Consider the following 21,833-nt stretch of genomic DNA (forward strand, 5'->3'; position numbering starts at 1 on the left):
GGACTCCAGTCACCAGGATTTTATGAAACCTCTTTAGGTTAAGCTTGTGATCTAAATCCTCTTCAGGAGTAATGTCTCTGTCTCGCTCTTGCTCTAAATTAACCTAAAACCATCATTGGGCTTTTAATAACTAATACATTTCTTTAAAAACCTAAAATTCACTAAAATGTTCACGTGCACACAGTAAAAGTTTTTTTTCTTTAAAAATTCTCTCCTAATGAAGTCACTTGACTGACGTGCAACGTAACACATAGGATGGAGCCTGGTCATGTAATTATGTTGGGCCAAGAAGTAGGGCAGAGACTGGGAAGAGCAGGTTGCCAGATCAATTGAACTTAAAGTGGTTGTAAACCCTTACAAACCACTTTGACCTACAGGTAAGCCTAGATTAAGGCTTACCTGTAGGTCCAAGAAATATCTCCTAAACCTATACGGTTTAGGAGATATTTGCCCGAAGACAGGCACCGCTGTCTACGGCGCATGCGCCGTAGACAGCGGCGCACTGAGCGCGGCATTTCCAACAATGGAGCTGCCGCGCGTGTCGGCTCCCGTGCGCATGCGCGGGAGTGACGTCATCGCGGCTTCGCCGAATGACAGCGGCGGAGCTGCGAGACCCCACCGAGAAGATGGATGCGCTGGACTACAGCGGACAGCGGTGACTTCGCTGGCTCCTGTGTCAGTTAAGTGACACATAATGGGCTACTATGCAATGCATAGTAGTCCATTATGCTTTGCCTTTGCAGGGAATGAGAGGAAGTAAACTCATCAGGGTTTACTTCCTCTTTAAGGGTTCCCTTACAGTCTACACAGAATCTTTTGGGCGTTGTAGTCTTGGCTGTCCAGGATTCGGAGGATTGCATGGATCCTGAACTTTAAGCAAGGAGTCCGTTGCAGCACTGATTTCAACAGTACCTGGTTGTATTCCTAGACATGAGTTAGACTAGAGTTCTTCCCTGAGAGACACCTCAAACTTAGACCCAAGACTCTAGTCCAAGAGTCATCGGGCTCTTATTTGCGTGAATCCTTGGTCTGATGGTCATCTCCTTCAAGGTAGTCCATTTTGTTTAGTTTCACTCATGACCTCTACAACACATTCTGTTGTCGTGGGACAAGTCAGTTCTGTCCTTTTTGATGAATCTGGCCCCAAGGACATGGTTGTCCCTAGCTTGGTGGTTCAGTAATCTGCCTGAAATCTGCACGCAGTAGAACATTCTAATTGGTATTTGGAGGAGCCCTGGGCACTCTATCAGTTAATTTACTCTCCTGATTATTCAGAATCTTTAAACTGGGTTCATACATGATGAGGTTCATAGCAGGAGGACTGGTGCATCCCTGTCCACTGATTCAGGTCCAAATGTCGGAACCAAAGATGCACATTCTCATGTGTGAACTAAAGCTGCACGATCTAACTGTTAAAAAATCGCTATCTCAATTCAACCCCCCCCCCCAATGATCTTAATCAAGCATTTCCATGATTCTATGTAAACGGTGCAGAGCCGTTCTATGCTCAGAGCTGTATTGGAAAAAAAAAAAAAAGCAAATGTTTATCAACATTGGTCAGTGCTGAGAGATAGAGATGCAGTTTATCATTTGGTTCCTTTAGATCAAAGGGATAAACATTTGTCTGTAAATGAGGTTAGTTTAACCACTTCACACTGCTGCAATGTCGAACATTGCATGTGATTACCACCGCACTGCTGTGAAAATCACGTGCGATAGAAAATAAGAATCACGCTAGATATTGAAATATGAAGTCCATATGGATCAAAGGGGTAAACCTACGTGTTGTAAAGTGCTGCGTAAATTGTTGGCGCTATATAAATCCTGAATAATAATACTGGATGGTCAAGTGTGTTCCTGCTACTCATTCAAGCTGAAGGTTTCAAGGATTGTGTTCCACCCTTTCTCAAGGCCTGATCCATTTGAACTGTGAGTCCCTCTTAGGCTTCTTGGCATCAGGCTTCCATTTCCCAGGTTTGCAAGGATGCTCCCTGGTCTTGGTTCACAAGTTCTTATTTCTTCTTCTGTTCAGGCATCATCCTGATGCCAGCTATGCCTGTCGGCTCCTTATGGTGGCTGTTAGAGCTGCAAGCAGCCCTCGTTTCTGTATTTTTGTTTCTTGGTTCTGTTAGCATCTTGGTCTGTTACCCACCTCTCGGGTGGAATGCTTTTGTGCATTCTGAATGTTTAGATCTGCGTCCCTTTTTTTTTTTTTTTTTTTTTTTTTAATGGACAAGAGAGAGAAAACTGGCTTCTTGTGCTCCTGTAAATAATACATTTTCTGTGAGGGGCACAGACCCCACCCTGTTTTATAATAGTGCTCTCAGTACTGCTTTGCTCCAACACTAAGGGAATGCTGGTGTTTTACTGGGATGTTCTAAAGTTTTGTTTGCCATTGTCCAATCCTCCTTTAGCTGACAGTATAACCTGAAGATTGGGACACTTGGCCCTTGAGCGGTCAGTGAGATTTTTTTTTTAACACGCACCAAAATCCTATTTTCTTTAGAAATGTTTTTTGTATGAATATATAAAATATATATTTAGATTTACCTTTTTTTTTTTCCCCCCCCCCCCCAACAGGTTCAAAAATTTGTGATGTCTATCATGCTGTTATGGATCAGGTTAAGAAGCAGAAACCAGAACTGATGAGCAAGATCACCAAAAACCTTGGGTATGTGCTTTTAACAGTGCTGTAGTTTGATAAAGGAGATCTTATTTTTGTTATTGGATCTCCATGTTCGTAGCAAAAGGCCTGCCGTTTAACCCTTTCGCTATCAATTCTTTTTTGTAATTTGCGCATAAATTTTACACCTGAAGATTATGTAAATCCTGCAAAACATATATATTTTGAAAACAGGCACCCTATAGAATTAAACTGTGGTGGTTCCACATTGTCACGCTATTAGTGCAACAGTTTATGAAACGCAATTTAAGTAAGAAAATACACTAAAGTGAATTTTATGGTTTTTTACACAATATTACCCTATGTTTGATAAAATAGATGTGTTTGCGCTAAGTAGATGCCCAACATGTTGAGCTTTAAAACTGCGTACACCAGTGAAACATCCTCAAACTTCAGTACCCTATACTTTCTATAGGAGAGGCTTTAATGCCTCATTTCCTCTGAGCGGATCGGTACGGTACGCTATTTTGATTGTTTTCATTATGAAAGTGGCCCATACAACCGAACCATACTGCACCATTCAGGGTCCTGATTCAGATGCGGGGGTCATAGAAAATGGTACGATACTGTTAGGGCGGAGTGGAAACGCTCACCTGAATAGGCCGGACCATTCTAACCCTTCCAAACTGTACCGACCCAAACTGTTCTGCTCAGTGGAAGTGAGGCATCAAAGCCCCCACAGATCATCCCTTTTACAGTTAATTGCAAATAATGGGTCTAGATTTATTGTTCTCACTCCTAGCGATTATGTAACTTATAGCAAAATGAAAGGCTGTGTGTGTGCCCCTGATGCATTTACATTTGAACATGTAATGGGGGTGTGGATGTTTCTAGGGTGTGTGGAAGCGATCTGGTGGCTGCAGCTGTTGGGAGTGGGTGTACAAAACCCGTATTTACGTTGGTGGCAGTAAAAGGGTTAAAGAAACACACAGGTCAGCCGAAAACTTCTTCCTTTCATGGGATCTAATCTAGTCTCTTCTACTATGCTCCATTCAAGCTTCAGGATGATACCACTTTTTGCAAGAGCAAAAAGTGGGGAAGCATCACTGTCCTCTTCCAGGAATCAATAATGCCCTACATGCATATTCGGCCAGTGGGTTCAGAATGGCATCTGTAGCTAAATCATCTTTTCGGATAGCAGCAAACATCCAGTAATCAAAAACTTGTGGTCAGAATGGATTAATTGCTCGGTTTAGTTTAATTGGGAAATTTTTGTATATCCCCCTCTTCTTTTTTTTTTTTTTTTTTTTTTTGTTTCCTTTTCAGAATCCTTGATCGTTATGTCTTAAAGTGTGATGCTTCCTTCTTGAAGGTTGATACTCCTAAATGTAGGGCTTGGTCAATTTTTTTTTTACATGCGTGACGGATCCAAATTGGACCCACCATCTGGGTTACAGTTCAAAAGAAAAGCTCTAAAAATTCCTTGGTACAGTGCAACTAATTAAGATTTGCAGTAAATCTTTGTCTAGAAATAATATCCCATATATCCCTACTTTTTTTATTTATTTTTTGGCTGTACAATAAAGATTTTCCTTTGCATAGTTTTTTGGTGCTCTCAGTTAATAGTTGGAAGCGCTTTCAGCTTCTGATTTCTGTCCTGTTTACTGGCAGACCTCTTGGTGCTGTAGTGTACCAATTCCAAAAAAGTTGGGATGCTGTGTAAAATATAAATAAAAACCGAATCCAATGATTTGAAAATCTCATAAACCCATACTGTATTCACAATAGAAAACATTTCCACTGTTTAAATTGAGAAAATGTACAATTTTTAAGAAAAAGACACAATTTTTAAATTGATGACAGGGCAACAAAAATTGGCAAAGTGCAACCCCAGTTCAAAAACAGTTTTCACAGGGCCATGTTTACCACAGCGTAGCCTCCCCCTTTTTAACAGCACTGTAAACGTCTGAGACCAGTGGGGGTTCAATAGAGAAATGTTGCCCCTGTTCTTGCCTCCGCATATGCTGCTCTAAACCCTGGCTATATTTCACTTTCGTTCATTGACGGACACAGCACTGTAATCTTGACCTTGGGTTATATCGCCACTTTTAGGAGAGAACTAGGCAGAACACATAAACACAGCACTGTCCAGGGGTGGTCCTTCTGGCTATAAACCCCTCACTGCTTCCAGCAGCTTAGTTTATTTATTTATTATTTTTTTTTTTAATGCCTAGTTTAGAAGGACCTGGCTCCCTATAGGGACCAGTGGTCCTTGGAAATTTTTCTTTGCTGTTTTTGGTTCCTGTGATCTATGATCAACAGACGGGCTGGGTGACAGGCTGGGTAATATAGATTCCGGTAGTCTCCCCAGCCTGGCCATCGAGTGTATGCAGACCTTAGCTACCCGCTGGGTCGACCACGACATGCCCCGTTCTGGTCCAGGGGTGGCTGGTGAGCTATATGCTCTGGGGCACACACGACCAGGCTACTGCTGTCCAAGTGTGCCACCCCGTACTGCTTGGGTGATGGGTCTATCTGTGGAGTGCAGTCCCTGCAGGAGGCCTCTCCCTCCTAAGGGGCTGTTGTGTGACAGGGCATAGGGGGCGTGGAGCATGTACTTGGCTGGGGGCTGCTCTGGGCAGTTGGTGGTCCACTTGTTTCTTTTACCTGTTTTTGCTGCCATGTGGGGGGACTGGTCGCTGTGAGAATCGCGGGCATTTTTGCTGAGGCGGCCATTTTCTGGTAGTCTCAGGTCTGTTTTGCTGGGTGGCTGGTTTAGACTGGTACAGCGCAAAAAACGGACACAGGACGACACTGCGCGGCAGGAAGAGGGGAGAGCAGACGGCAGCAGCACCTGGGTCAGGGTGGCGAGTCCTGCGGGGTGGGCCCCTCAGTCTGTAGCAGCTAGGAGGATGGACATTTGTTTGTTGCTTACTTTAGGGTGACAGGTGAGCGTGGGTCAGCATGACGTCAGAAGCTGGCGTTGATTCTCCAGACACCCCTGTTCTACCAACCAGTTCCCCTGCACCTGCGGTGCCTGTGGACGCTCTGTCGGCGGTCTGATTCAGACTCTGGTCCCGCTGTGTTCTGATGCTTCAGAGGATGCGGACCAGGACCATTCGGACAGTGAGGAAGACTGTGTCCGGGTCTGCGTGGAACTGGCAGACCAGTTGGGGCAGGGCCTGAAGTATGTCTGTGATGCGGCCTTAGATACGGCCCCCTTGCTTTCTAGAGCCTCAGTATCAGCTGTGGTGCTACCTAGCCTGATTTTGCTAAAATGCTCGTCTGCGGACCAGGCATCTAAGAATGCACTGGCAGATTAGCCCTTCCAGAGGTAGAGGCTATTTTGAGCCTCTCTGATTGACATTAAGAATGTTACTGGAGGAGAGTACTTTGCTCCCACAATCCAGGAAGGTTAAGGAGCCACGCCGTAGGCAGGGGCCCTCCTTTTCCGTTCATAATCGGATTTTTCGTCGGGGTCGGCAGGTAAGAGTTCCCAGTCCGACAAGATGCCCGTTGAGGGACAAAAGCGTTCCTGGTTTCGCAAGCCAAACAAACCTGCGAGCAAATCTGTTGCCACATGAAGGTTGGCCCCCACCCGACTCTCGGGTGGGGGGGTCGCCTTCGGGAGTTTGCAGCTTGGTGGACCTCCCTACTTTCTGACCAGTGGGTCTGCGAACTGGTTTCATCAGGATACAAAATATTATTTATTTTTTTTGTCCACCAAACAGATTTTTAACCTTCATCTTGTTCCGGCTCATCGGGAAGCCCTGTTCGGGGCAGTACAGGACCTGCTGCTGCGTGGTGTGATAGTACCTGTCCGCCGGAAAGGCTTCAGGGTTTCTACTCCAATCTGTTTGTAGTCCCAAAGAAGGAAGGAAGGGGTCCATTCTGTCAGTGATCTCAAGGCCCTCAACGGCTTTGTGAAAGTGCTAAGGTTCAGGATGACATTCACTGTGGTCGCTGCACTCCATCAGGGGGATTTCCTGGCGTCCTTGGACATCAAGGACGCATACTTGCATGTCCTCGTATGTGTCGGGCATCAGATTTCTCCAATATGCGGTCGGGTACTACCAATCTGTAGCTCTCCCTTTTGGCCTAGCGTCGGCCCCAAGGGTCTCCTCCTTCTGACCTCCTGAGAGCAGCTTCTGCCTCAGAATTAAGGGAGGATGTGGTGATCACCATACAGACTCTTCGGGAGATTGGGTACTGAACCTCCAGAAGTCAGTGTTTGTGCCGGTGTTCTGTCAAAAAATGTTCGCTTATCGAATACTGTCCTCCCCGTACTGCTCTGGCGCCGCGCTTGCGCAGTACGGAGCACAAGGGATTCGGAAAATCTCCGAAGATGAACGGCGCCTGTGCTGTGAATCCAGGTGCAAGCCCCACCATCCAAGTGGACATAGGATGGCTTGGCTCTTTTATGGTCTAACTCTGTCCACTTGGATGGTGGAGCTTGAACCTGGACTCATGGCGCAGGTGCCGTTCATCTTCGGATATTTTCGGAATCTGCTTGTCATGTGTACTGTTCATGTGCAATATACAGCGGACACTATCCGAAGGGGGATAGTATTTGATTCTGGACTCCTCTGAGAGGAGTCTCTGTCCCTTCAGACAAGCTGCAGACTCTTCAAGCTGCGGTGAAGTTGTGTCCCGCAGGTGGTAGTCGCGTTTTTTGCATACAAGTTCTGGGTCTCGTGGTAGCCACTTTCGAGTCGGTACAGTATGCTCAATTCCACACTTGAGTCTTTCAGAAAGAGGCACACCAGATGTGGATCTCTTGACTCAGTTGGAAGGTACAGAAGTTTTTGGCCATGTCAAAAGATCCCTTGATGGACACGGCAGACGTGTTGGCAGCTCCATGGGGGCATTATCGGCTGATTTATGCCCCCCCACACTCAAACTTCTACCACATTTGCTACGCAAAAAGGAGGCTGAGGGGGGATTCTGATTGCCCCAGATTGGCCTCGACGTCCTTGATACTCCGACATAGTACGAATGGTGACAGATGTTCCTTGTCAACTGCCGATGCAAGAGAAACCTTCTGTTGCAAGGTCCAATGCTTAATCCTGCTTTATCGTTGCTGGTTTTAACGGCATGGCTGTTGAAAGCCAGGTGCTGAGGGACCGAGCTTTCGGCTTCGGTGATTTCCACTATGCTGAGGGTGCGGAAGTCTTCTTCCCTGGAGATCTATCATCGCACGTGGAAGGCCTACATCTCCATGTGTGAGGAGATGGGGAGGCATCCATGTACATATCAAGTTTCCAGGATCCTGCTGTTTTTGCAGTGAGGAGTGGATCAGAAACTTAAAATTAAGCACCATTAAGGGGCCAGATATCAGCTTTGGCATTTATTTATTTATTTATTTTTTTAAGCCACCTTTTGGCAACTCACTCATTGGTGAGTACATTTATTTAGGGGGTTAGACATGTGGCCCCTCCAGTATGACTGCTGCTTCCCTTCGGAGGATTTGAATCTGGTGCTCTCGGTGCTTCAGAAACCGGCGTTTGAAAACATTAGGGAGATCCCTTTGACGCTCTCTCAAAAAGTAGTCTTTCTAGTGGCTATTTCATCTGCAAGGCAGGTTTCTGAGTTGGCGGCCTTGTCATGCAAGTCTTCCTACTTCATCCTCCACAAGGATAAGGTGGTGCTGCATCCGCAGCCTTCTTTTCTTCCAAAGGTTGTTTTGACCTTTCATCTAAATGAGGTCATTGTGCTTCCTTCCTTGTATCCTTGGCCGTCGCATCCCAACGAGGTTGCTTTACATTCTTTGGTTGTGGTCCGGGCGCTGCCGGTGTATCTGACTGCTACTGCTCCCTTCCAGAGGTCGTACTCTATCAGTGGCTGGTCCGAAGAAGGGCCCGGTGGTCTCGTCTGCCACCATTTCTCGGTAGATCAGACAGATCGTGGTTCAGGCTTATGCCATATGGTGGGTGGGCGCCCCCTTTCCTGTCACGGCACATTCTACCAGGACAATTGCTACCCCTTAGGCTTTCCAACACACCTGGGAAACGGATGCTTGATGTAAGGCGGCGACCTGGCCATCCGTTCACACTTTCACCAAGTTTTACAAGGTGGTTGTGGGTGCATCTTCGGCTGTGTGCTTCGTCCGCAAGGTTTTGCAGGCGGCCGTTTGAGGTTGTAACTCCTCTGAGGAGGAGTTTTTTGTTATGGGTGGAGTTTATTTTCTTTCTGTTCCCACCTCTCGTTTTGACACTGCTTGGGGAATGTCCCTAAGGTCAAGATTAAAGTGCTGTGTCCATCAATGAACAAAGAGAAAATAGGATTTTTGTACTCACCGTAAAATCCTTTTCTCTGATGTTCATTGACGGACACAGCACATACCCGTCTGATTTATGTTTTGTACTACTTTTTGACTAACTGAGCTGCTGGAACCAGAGTGATGGGTTATAGCCAGTAGGCCCGCCCCTGGGCAGTGCTGTAGTGGTGTTTTTGTTCTGTCTAGTCCTCTCCTAAAGGTGGCGATATAACCTAAGGTCAAGATTAAAGTGCTGTGTCTGTCAATGAACATCAGAGAAAAGGATTTTACGGTGAGTGCAAAAATCCTATTTTTTTCAGCATTGATTGAGCCTTTGCAAATGTGCAAGCTGCCCATTCTGGGCACACAAATGCACCCCTATACCATCAGAGATGCAGGCTTTTGAAGCAAGTGCTGAAAAGCCAGAAGGCCCCGCTTTAGTCCAGATGTGGCACCCAAAAAGAATGTGAAATTTCTATTCGTCTGACAGCAACAATTTTCCACTTTGCAATAAACCATTTTGAACGAGCTTTGGCTCACAGAAGACTGAGGAGTTTCTGGATCATGTTCACATATGCCTGCACGCTAGAACCTTAACTTGCATTTTTTTGGATGGAACGTCAAAGCTGTTCAGACAGATTTTTGGAAGTATTCCTGAGCCAATGCAATGATGTCATCACAGAATCATGTCTGTTTTTAATGCAGTGCCGTCTGAGAGCCTGAAGATCTTGGGCATCCAATATTGCATTTTGGTCTTATTCCTTTGCGAGCAAAGACTTCTTCAAATTCTGACAATCTTTTGCTATTGTGTACTGTAGATGTAATTAAAGTCTTTGCGATTTTACATTGAGTGTTCTGAAATTGTTCAGTGTTTTTTTTTATTTTAATTTTTTTATTTATAAATTTGTGTTTAACTATTTTTAGACATGGCTATTTCACAGATTGGTGAATTTCTGCCCATATTTACTTCTGAGATATTGGATGCCCTTTTTTTAATACCCAAACATGCTACTGACCTGTTGCCAGGTAACCCACTTAGTTCTTCCAGCTCTTCCTCAGTTCTTCCTTAGTTAAACCACTTACTTTTTGTTGCCCTGTCCCAACTTTTTAGAGATGTTGGTGCCACCAATTTCAAAATGACCTTTTTTTTTTTTTTTCTTCCTAAAATGGTAGGTTTTCTCATTTTGGTATATCTAAACATTTTTTTTTCTATTGTGAATAAAATCTATGGGTTTGATTTGCAAATAATTATGTAAATTTTAGAGCGTCCCACCCTTTTGTGAATTGGGTTTTATATAAAGACCTTTTTTGATATTTTTGACAGCTTTTTCTTTTTTTTTTTTTTTTTTTTTTATAGCTTTGCCATGGGCATAGAGTTTCGGGAAGGTTCTCTTGTGATCAACAGTAAGAATCAATACAAACTAAAGAAAGGTGGGTTTCTAACCAACACAATGACCAAAATCATTTGTATGGCATGTAGTGAAGTCAGTTTCTAAACGTAAAATGAAAATTCAATGTGAAGTAATGGATACGTTGTAGGTTACCTACTACTTTTTTTTATTTTTTATTTTTCTTCGCTTTTTTTATTAGGGGTGTTTTTGTTATAACTAGAAATCGTTTTTCAATGCAAGACTAAGGTTAGGATACATTTTATAAAAAATTTTTTTTGCTATGCATTCTTGTATGTAACATGTTTGAATACATATCTGGTGTTGCCAATGATGAGTTGCCATGCTAATACCGACACAGCAGCCAGGAACCTATTGTTTCTGTGCTGGCGGTGGCTGAGTGTAGCGAACTTACTGAGGCAGACAAACCTTGCAAAAAGTGCGTCAGATTATGTAGATTTGTTTAATTTGTTTTTGTTTTGTGTTGTAATAGCCTTACAAAACAGTATTTTAACTGAATCTGTGCTTTCTGGACAAAGCCTCAAGTTCTCTTTAATGCCAGCCCCAATAACAGCACTTGCCTTTAGTTGGAGCTTGCACAGCGAAGATTCCCCTTGCTACCATGTTTACAGGGCTTTTGCCTGAGCAGCTGTTATCTGGTGCTGTTGTGCAAGAGGTGGGGATGCCCTGCATGCTCCTCATACTGTGTATTATTTATCTTTTGTTCCTATTGCCTGAATGAAGTAGCAAAGTAGTGATGACATTTCTGGGAATGTACTGATGGGGAGCCAGAATCTGATGTTTAGCAATTTTTGGCTATGAGGATGATATCTGATATTATAGCCATCCCTTAATGATGATTAAATTGGACCTATCTGTAATTTTACAAGTTTGCCCAAACGCATTCCCTGTGTGTGTGTGTAATATATATATCTAACACACACATTTTAAAATAATGCTACAGAAAAAGAAAAACAACCTTTTTATAAGTGTAGTCCGTAACCTCCAGGCAACTGAGAGGTGCTGTCTGGGGAATGTTATCAATTTGCTGTAGGCATAACTATAGTTTTCTATTACCCAGTGATCACAAAGGGTGATGTTGCATGGCAATTCTGCTGCTAGCAGGAAACCTCACCCATGTCAGAATTGGTAGAAAGGCTTCCTGCCTGGGTGTCCAAGTGGAATCTCCCCCTCTGTAGCCATGCACAGCAAGAGGTTGCTGACCTGAGTGCTACCAAGTCTTGATGTCTAGTGATGGGATTGCCATCTCTCTGCCTCCAGAGAGGGAAAATTTCCATAGGGACAAAACAGGCAGCCTTGTAGTGACCTTGCAGCTGTTAATTTTGATCATCAGTGGCAGCAGTTGCCCGTGTGTCCTCAGCCCATAACTAAATTTTGTAGCAAGTCACAGGGTGAAAAGTAGCAGAAAGGGGCTGAATTGAGTTGGATATCCATGAAGAACATAGTTTACTGCTCAGGCACGAACATTTACATCAATGTGATTCCTAAGGGAAGGCTTTTAGTCTAGGATGTAGATACTAATACAGAGTGGCTCACAAATCAAATGCTAGCTTTCTGTGAAGAATGGAACAGGCAATATCGTAAATGCTGGGCTCTCTGAGAAGTAATAAAACACCTTTTAGGTGTTCTACGTTACTTATGATGCATGTAAAACATCTGATGGTTCTCCCCCTAAATTTTTTTTCTTGTACGTTGATAGACCCAGTATGTGTTTGTAACCTTTGGGATAATGTTCTGCCTAGCATAAAATTGGACCCCAGTCATGTTCTGCCATCTGATCCTTATTGGCTGTCTGGGTTTGTGAGTATGTTGCTTTGCGTCTAGTTGAATTTGCGCCACGTGATTCCAACATGTCTGAATCTAGAAAAGGGGCCAGTCTCCCTGTTTATGGCTAACCTCAACTTTCCTAATGCCAGAAACATTTGCACCTTGCCCTCCATGAGCACATGCGTCTGTAATCAAATGACCCCTCATCAGAGTACCTCTTAGTACTGTCAGATGAGGCAGACCAGTTCCTTGCATATAGTGACCTTAGAGGCTCTAAGTGTGTCCCTGCTCCTTCCCGTGTCAAATCTATCTCTGATCTTTCCAAACTCTTAGAACACTGGTTGCAGTGGTGATTTTCTTGATTAGACTCCTAATGTTTGAGGCACTGCAGTCTCCGGCCGTTATCTCAAACTTGCAAGAAACAGTTTTAGCTCTTATTGATGCAAACTACCTTACCCTGTGAAGATCCACCTGCTGTCTCAATCTTTGTGCCTTTCAGAACCCTTACTGCTTCAAAGAACTTTTGCAGTATTCCTTTATGCAGACTTGAAGCCCTCTAAAGGATCTTGGGCCACACTGGTGAATGTGTTGGAACTGGTTGCCTTTGAGAGGCAATTTGACAATTGGTGAGCTTATACTCCTTGCAAGAGTCTTGCCCAACAATATCCTAGAGATTCGGGCAGTGCATCTGGCTCTGAAGGCCTGGACTTTCTGGTTACGGGCCTTTCCTGTCAGGATCCTATCCGACAATGGCACAGCTTTAGCCTATATCAATCACCAAGGGGGCACAAAGTCTTGCAGTGCAGACAGAGGTGAATCATATTCTAACTTAGGCACGGAACATTCTTTTCTGCCCATTGGCAGTCTTCATTCCGGGAGTAGAGAATTGGCAGGTGGACTACCTGAGTCGCCAGCAGTTATTCCTGGGGGAATGGTCTCTTCACCCCGACATTTTTTGGGCTGTTTGCCAAAGATGGGGAACTCCTGTGATCTTCTAGCGTCCAGATGCAATATGAAGTTAGTCAACTTTTTGTCCAGAACAAGGGATCCACTCGCATGCGGATGTGTTGGTGACCCCATTGGATCAGTTCTCGCTGAGCTATGCATTTCCCCCTATTCGGTTGCTGCCACGATTTCTTTGCAGGATCAAGCTGGTAATAAAACGATAATTCTGGTAGCATAGCCCAGAAGGTCATGGTATGCAGAAATCGTAAAGATGACAGTGGAGGATCCATGGTCCCTTCCACTGCGGCCAGACCTACTTTCACAGGGGCCGATATTCAATCCTACCTTACTAACCCTAAATTTAACGTCTTGGCTATTGAAACCCACATTTAAAGAAACATGGGTTATACGGGTCGGTTATCTCTACCTTGATTAATGCAAGAAAACCAGCTTCCAGAACTATATCTAGAGGGCGTATGTTTCCTGGTGTGAATTCAAGGGTTGTCACCTTCGGCGCTAAATCATAGGCAGAATTCTTGTCTTTCTACAATTAGGGGTAGAGATGAAATTGGCCTTGAGTACTATTAAGGGCCAAGTCTCAGCTTTATTGGTCTTATTTCAAAGACCGCTTGCTACACATTCTTTAGTCCGGGGTTTAATGCAAGAGTTGATACGACTTAATCCGCCAGTTAAATCACTTTTGAACTCTTGGGATTTGAACTTAGTTTTGCCAGTGTTACAAAAACACATTTGAACCAATACAGTATATTCCCTTAGTCCTTCTAACAAGGAAGTTGGGTTTCGGAATTGGCTGCTTATTCTTGTAAAGAGCCATACTTGATTATTCATGAGGACAGAGTGGTGATGCACCCTCGTCCAGATTTTTTGCCAAGTGGTCTCAGGTTTTCAGCTGAACCAAGATATTGTCCTGCCATTTGTTTTTCCAAAACCATGTTCCAGGTAAGAGAAGTCACTACATTGTCTTGATGTGGTGAGAGCGGTCAGTCTAAAGACAACTGCTCAGATTCGGAAAACTGATGTCTTATTTGTACTACCAGAGGGTCCTAAGAAAGGACAGGCAGCGTCAAAATCCACTGTCGCTAAGTGGATTCGGCAAGTTATAATTCAGACTTATAATTTAAGGGGTACGATTCCACCTTTTCAAGTCAAAGCACACTCTACCAGGTTTGTTAGTGCTTCTTGGTCAGTGAGTCACCAGGCCTCCATGGCTCAGATCTGGCCGCAACTTGATCTTCAGTACATATTCACCAAATTTTATCAGGTGAATGTGAGGAGGCATGAGGATATTGCCTTCGGGCACAGTGTGCTGCAGGCAGCAGGATAGGTCCTTAAGTCTGGGGGTGCCCTACGAGTTGCACCTCCCTCCCCTCCAATAGCATTGCTATGGGACGTCCCGCGTAGTGATTACTGTGGTGCTCTGTGACCCATGATGTACGATAAAGAAAATAGGATTTTTATAACAGCTTACCTGTAAAATCCCTTTCTTGGAGTACATTATGGGACACAGAGGTCCCTCCCCTCATTTTTGGGGTTTAGGGATATTGCTTTTCTACAAAAACGGAGGTACTCCCGGAAGGAGGAGGGGCTTATATAGGGAGTGAACTTCCTGTATTGGATATACCAGTGTCCATCACCTGAAGGTGCCTATATATACACATAGTAATTACTATGGTGCTTTGTGTTCCTTGATGTACTCCAAGAAAAAGATTTTACAGGTAAGCTGTTCTAAAAATCCTATTTTTGCACTTAAAGAGGAAGTAAACCCTGATGAGTTTACTTCCTCTTTCATTCCCTGCAAAGCATAATGGACTACTATGCATCGCATAGTAGTCCATTATGTGTCACTTACCTGACACAGGAGCCAGCGAAGTCACCGCTGTACCCTGTAGTCCGGCGCATCCATCTTCTCGGTGGGGTCTCGCAGCTCCGCGGCTGTCATTCGGCGAAGCCGCCACTCCCGCGCATGTGCACTGGAGCCAACACGCGCGGCAGCTCTGTCGTTGACAATGCCGCGCTCAGTGCGCCTGCGTGCCGCTGTCTACGGCGCATGCGACGTAGACAGCGGTACCTGTCTTCGGGCAAATATCTCCTAAACCGTATAGGTTTAGGAGATATTTCTTGGACATTCAGGTAAGCCTTAATCTAGGCTTACCTGTAGGTCAAAGTGTGTTTGTAAGGGTTTACAACCACTTTAATACTTAATGGAACCAGCTTCCCTAGCCTCAGTAGTGAAATGCCTTCAATACAGTGTGGGAAACAAGTATTTCATCCCTTGCTGATTTTGTGCATTTGCCCACTGACAAAAATGATTAGTCTATAATTTTAATGGTAGATTTATTTTAACATGAGACAGAATAATAAACCAATCCAGAAAAACGCATTTTAAAAAAAGTTATAAACTGATTTTGCATTTTATGGAGTGAAACAAGTATTTGACCCATTTGCAAAACATGGCTTAGTACTTGGTGGCAAAACCCTTGTTGGCAATCGGAGGTAAAATGTTTCTTGTAGTTGGCCACCAGGCTTGCACACATCTCGGGAGGGTTTTTTTCCCACTCCTCTTTGCAGATCCTCTCCAAGTCATTAAGGTTTTGAGGCCGACATTTGGTAACTTCATCTCTCTCCACATATTTTCTATGGGATTAAGATCTGGGGACTGGCTTGGCCACTCCAGGGCCTTAATGTGCTTCTTGAGCCAGTCCTTTGTTGCCTTGGCAGTGTGTTTTGGATCATTGTCATGCACGACCCATTTTCAATTTCAATGTTATGGGAAGGAGGTTCTCACCCAAGATTTGACAGTACATGGCTCTGTCTATCGTCCCTTTTAAAACAGTGAAGTTGACCTGTCCCCTTAGCAGAATAACACCCCTAAAGCATAATGTTTCCACCTCCCATGTTTGACAGTGGGGATGGTGTTCTTGGGGTCATAGGCAGTATTCCTCCTGCTCCTCCTCCAAACACAGCGAGTTAAATTGATGCCAAAGACCCTGATTTTGGTCTCATCTGACCACAAAACTTTCACCCAGTTCCCTGAGTCCTTCAGATGTTCATTCGTGAACTTCAGAAGAGCCTGTATATGTGCTTTCTTGAGCATCTTGGGGGCGCTGTAGGAATTCAGTCCATCTCGAAATGGCGTGTTACCAATTGTTTTCTTGGACTATGGTCCCAGCTGTTTTGAGATCATTGACAAGATTCTCCCATGTAGTTCTGGGCCGATTCCTCACTGTTATGATCATTGAAACTTAACAAGGTGTGAGATCTTGCATGGAACCCCAGGACCGAGGGAGATTGACAGCCATTTTGTGTTTCTTCCATTTGCGAATAATCGTATCAACTGTTGTCACCCTCTCACCAAGCTGCTTGGCAATGGTCTTGTAGCCCATTCCAGCCTTGCGTAGGTCTACAATCTTGTTAATGACATCCTTCGACAGCTCTTTGGTCTTGGCCATGGTGAAGAGATTGGAATCTGATTTTGCTTCTGTGGACAAGTGTTTCTTGTACACGTAACAATCTGAGATTAGAAGCACTCCCTTTGAGTGCTCCTAATCTCGGCTCGTTGCCTGTATAGAAAACACCTGGGAGCCAGAAATCTTGCTGATTGATTAGGGATCAAATACTTGATGCACTCATTAAAATGCAAATTCATTTATAACTTTTTGAAATGCGTTTTTCTGGATATTTTTGTTCTGTCTCGCTGTTAAAATAATCCTACTATTAAAATTTATAGACTGATCATTTCTTTGTCAGTGGGCAAACGTACAAAATCAGCAGGAGACCAAATAGTTTTTTTCCCTCGCTGTAGCTTGAAGTACCTGAAGCTTTTATGTACAGGCCTTAAATTGCATGGTATGCCCATTGCTGTCTCAGCCAGTGCTTGATTTAACTGCCAATTACAATGTTATGCTGATATGGGACTACTCTGGTAAATATGTACACAAAGCTCTACTCTCCCAATAGGATTTTTGTACCACATCCCACCGAAACACCAATCAACCATAACATTATGATGACCCAACTAATATTGAGTAGTGCCCCCTTTTACTGCCAGAACAGCCCTGACCCATCATGGAAAGGACACCACTAGATCTTTGAAGGTAAACTGTGGTATCTGGCACCAAGCAATTGGTGGCAGATGCTTTAGGTCCTTTAAGTTGCAAGTGAGGCCTACATGGACTTAACATTTTTACAGCACATCCCACCGATTGGTGGATTGAGATCTTGAGGATTTGGTGGCAAAGTCAACCACTTGAATGCTGTTCCCCAAACCATTCTTGAACCTTTTTTGCAGTGTGGCAGAGCACATTTTCCGACTGAAAGAGGCCCTGCCATGGGGATTACCATTTCCATGAAGGGGTGTGCTTGATCAGAAATGTGTAGTTGGGTGTTAAATGTTTACTTGCTGCCTATTGCTAATATATCCCACCAACTTTCAGATGCCATTGTAAGGAAATAATCAATATTTACTTTTCGATGATTTTAATGTTATGGCTAGTGTGTGTGTGTGTGTGTGTGTGTGTGTGTGTGTGTACACTCGCACTCTTGTGTGTCTGATTACTCCTGATGACATCTAGTGGTGAATATTGATAACTCACTAATTCTTCAAATGGATGTAGAGGAGAAATAACTAGACTTGCAGTGATATATGCTGATTATATAGTGCCTTGCAAAAGTATTCACCCCCTTGCAATTTTTTGTGTTTTTTTGTTGCCTCACAGCCTAGAATTAACATGGATTGTTTGAGGATTTGCACAATTTAATGAGAACATGCCGACAGCTTTGAAGATGTGTTGTGTGTTTGTTTTTTTTTATTTTATTTTTTATTTTTTTATTATTGTGAAGCCAACATCAAATAAAACAAAATAACAGAAAACGCCATTGTGTAGAACTATTCACCCCGGTAGAGTCAATACTTTGTAGAGCCATCCCTGTATTTGGCACCATCCATCTTTCCCTCAACTCTGACCAGTTTCTGAGTCCCGACTGCTGAAAAACATGGTGTTCTTTGGGTAATGTGCTGTCATGGATTTTCGCGAGACATCTCTTTCTTTGATGCCCAAAAAGTTCAATTTTAGTCTCATCAGACCATAGCATCTCTCTTCCCCCCCCCCCCCATACATTTTGGGAGTCTCCCACATGCCTTTTTTGCAAACTCAAAATGTGCCATTTTGTGTTATGCTGAAAGTGTAATGGTTTTCTTCTGGCCACTCTGCCATAAAGCCCAACTCTATGGAGTGTACGGCTTATTGTCGTTCTATGTACAGATACTCCAGTCTGCTGTGGAACTCTGCAGCTCCTCCAGGGTTACCTTGGGTCTCTGTGCTGTCTGATTGCCCTCCTTGCTTGGTCTGTGAGTTTTGGTGTGCATCTGTCTCTTGGCAGGTTTGCTGTTGTGCCATGTTCTTTCCATTTGATTATGATAGATTTGATGGTGCTCCTAGGGATCAAAGATTTGGATATTATTTTTTTTTTATAACCTAACCCTGACTTGCATTTCTCAACATCGCTCTTTACTTTTTTGGAGAGTTCCTTGGTCTTCATGACAGTGTTTGGTTAGTGGTGCCTCTTGCTTAGGTGTTGCAGCCTCTGAGGCCTTTCAAAAAGATGTGTTTGTATATCTAATGACAGATAATGTGACACTTAGATTGCACACAGGTGTGGACATCATTTCACTAATTGTGACTTCTGAAGGTAATTGGTTGCATCAGAGTTTTTTCACCCTATGCTGCTTGAGTAAACTTTTGATCTGCAAAATGTTCAGCTCAAAACATCTGCCAATTCCTTTACCAGAAAACTGTGTGTGTGTGTATAGTATTAAGTCTATTTTTAGAGCCATCGATGTGCCCTAATCGGTTTTACTTTGTATGTAGATAGGCAGATGACAATATATGAATGTTGTAGAGAGAAACCTGTCCTGCACCATGGTTTTATATAATTTTAAGTTTGTAATACAATTTGATACATTTTAGATAATTTTGTCTCTTGTGAATTCCTTGAGCCGAGACATTCATGTCCTCTTGAGACATAAGTCCCCTTGTATTTAGATGTACAGTATGTCTAGAAACCCAATATGCTCCTTGGAAAGTTCAATCCTTCCAGTAAATTGGCTAACTTACAGCCTTATCAAAGCTAGAAGATTGCAGATATATCTGTGACTAAAAAGCTATACATATTACAAACAAGGTTTTTTTTTCTATTGAAACATAACATTTTAGGGTCAAAATAACTTTTAACACTTGTGTAATTTTATATTAAAATTGTACCTCCACATTGTATCATGCTCTTACTATTTGTGACTTGGATGACCTTGTCTCCATTTCTGCATTTTTCTGTTCATTATAATTTTTTTTGGACTGAATGTGTACACTTTATTGGTGATTTTGCATTTGCTAGCAGCACATCATAACCTCATGTTTGTGGCAAACTGTTCTTCATGTAGGTATGGTATTCAGCATTCACTTGGGACTTTCTGATCTTCCAAACAAAGAAGGGAAGAAGCAAGAGGAGAAGACTTATGCCTTGTTTGTTGGGGACACCGTACTTGTGAATGAGGTACATTAAATGTAATTGGTGTCTTGGTTCAATGAAATGCATTTAATCAGCTGAGTTGTGTATGGAAGACCACTTTAGAAGAGCTGTGTCAATCTTGTATATAGTGTGTGTGGGGATAGATCTAGTGTGTGTGTGTGTGTGTGTGTGTGTGTGTGTGTGTGTGTGTGTGTGTGTGTGTGTGTGTATGTATGTATGTATATACTATTGACAAGAAATGTTCACCAAACCCATGCAATCCATGATACGAGGAGACAAAAACAAATAAGTTCAGAAATGTTACGGAGAGAAAGTATTGAACACACTAACGGAAATGTATTTAATCTTTCCTACAAAATCCTTTTTTGGTAATGACAGCTTCAAAACCTCCTGTATGGAGAAACTAGTTGCATGCATCGCTCAGGTGTTTTGGCCCTTTCTTCCAGAGTCTTCAAATGTTGAAGGTTCTGTGAGCCCCTGCTGGTATATGTGGCTTTATTTAAAGGTAGGCTGGTGTTGATCAATCCCTTCCAACATTGGATGGAGGGAGGGGATTCGCCTTCCAATTCATCGTAATGGCTTTACGAGCATAGAACAATAAAGGGCTAATAAATATTCACCTGGCCACAGTTACTGATATTTGCTCCACCAGTCCCAACAGACAATATCTTGGGTCACTTGGTACAGATATCTGTGTCGCCCGTTTAATCACTGAAGACCTCTTGCCAGTATTGAATTGCCGGACAGCTTCGAAAGATGTAGATTTTCACCAGGTTGATTTGAGCATCGCCAACACAATGATGAATGGGCAGTGGACATCTTATGGAGCCTGTGCGGTGTATAACTTGCTCTGTGCAAAATCTTATATTGGACTATCTTGTCTCACTGGCTTATATCAGGGAAGAGGAGGGGAAATCCCTCATCTCCATCCAGTCATCGTTTTTCAGTTCTGGAATATCCCCCAGCCAATTCTGGCGAAAGGGAGGACAGTTCAGGACTAGCTGCCACAAGCAAGTTACCGTATAATTGACAAGCGGGTTTTTACAGATGCTTTTACTTTATAGATTTCAATTCAGAGTATGATTGTTTGAGAAACTGACCCAGAAATTGACATCTGAAGGCATGGGACACCTGAAGTTATCTAACGTGAGAATGAGTAGGTACATTTCATTTTAGATTGGAGAGTTTGAAAAGAGGACATCTCAGGGTTGGTAATTTCCAATGTTAGAATTTTTTATTTAGCCCAAGCCTGTGGGTCTGTGATAACAAAAGAGGGGTGTGCAGAGAGAAAGTGTAAGTGTGTGTGGCAGAGGTGACTGCATAGCCTCACTCACCCTCCATGCCTGTATGATGGTATACATGGAAGGGGTATGGTGATATGGGGACTTTTCCCCCAAAACAGGCTCTATAAGGTCTCCAGGGATTTAACTATCGCTCCCTCCTGCACCACAGCAGAGTTCATTGGGTCATCACTAGTTGATATGCTAGAAAGTATTTATAACAGTCCCCCCTCTGTCCACTGGTCTGGTTAAAGTGACATATTTGTATCTAGGTGGCTTGGATCCCCTGAAAGGACAAAGTCATTTAATGGAGTTAAATATTGTGAGATCCATTAAGGGGAGTTACTAAAACATATATGTAAATTGGGGGAGAACCTTTATTTTAATGAGGTTAATACGTCCAATTAATGAAAGGGGGAGGTTGCTCCATGCCTTCAGTTTAGACGTGTCTCCAGCTTGCACAGGGCCCAGATTATTTCACAAAGCCCTTACTATGTCTGGCTATCACAATCCCTAGGTATATAAAATGGTCAAATCCACTGTAGTGGGAGTGAAGTAGGTGAGGAAGACTTGGCTCCCTCATCCACCGGGAAGAGTAGCGATTTGTGCCAGGTAACTTCTCAACCTTCATGGGGTCAACGTGTTATCCATGATCTTGAGGGCACCCTGCAGTGAGGAAACGGCATCATTCAAAAAAAAAGTCCTAAGCATATAGAGCCACCCTTCAACCACCCCACACTTAACCACTTGACCATTGGGCACTTAAACACCCTTAATAACCAGACCAATTTTCAGCTTTCGGTGCTCTCACATTTTGAATGACAGTTACTCAGTCATGCAACACTGGACCTATATGAAATTTTTGTCCTTTTTTTTCACACAAATGGAGCTTTCTTTTGGTGGTATTTAATCACCACTCGGTTTTTTATTTTTTGTGCTATAAAAGAAAAAATACAGAAAATTCTGTAAAAAAAAAAAAAAAAAAAAATAAAAAATTCTGTTATAAA

General features: G+C 43.3%; 1 protein-coding gene and 1 non-coding gene across 3 annotated transcripts in view; both read left to right on the top strand.

Moving 5' to 3' along the window:
• SUPT16H (SPT16 homolog, facilitates chromatin remodeling subunit) overlaps positions 1–21,833 on the top strand; it is a 64,112-nt gene that overhangs the window by 16,806 nt on the left and 25,473 nt on the right. For both annotated transcript variants that reach the window (XM_077466873.1, XM_077466872.1), the window contains exons 8-10: positions 2,581–2,671; positions 10,237–10,310; positions 19,458–19,570. In XM_077466873.1, coding sequence (XP_077322999.1) covers positions 2,581–2,671; positions 10,237–10,310; positions 19,458–19,570 — 278 coding nt within the window. The remainder of the gene's footprint in view (positions 1–2,580; positions 2,672–10,236; positions 10,311–19,457; positions 19,571–21,833) is intronic.
• On the top strand, positions 10,593–10,690 carry LOC143956700 (small nucleolar RNA U6-53/MBII-28). The gene has a single exon (XR_013269974.1). It is a non-coding gene; the product is annotated as a small nucleolar RNA U6-53/MBII-28 (small nucleolar RNA).

The sequence above is a fragment of the Lithobates pipiens genome, unplaced genomic scaffold (genome assembly GCF_037356315.1).
Source record: "Lithobates pipiens isolate NorthernLeopardFrog02 unplaced genomic scaffold, aLitPip1_a1.2 Scaffold_4, whole genome shotgun sequence".
In the NCBI taxonomy this organism is placed as follows: domain Eukaryota; kingdom Metazoa; phylum Chordata; class Amphibia; order Anura; family Ranidae; genus Lithobates; species Lithobates pipiens.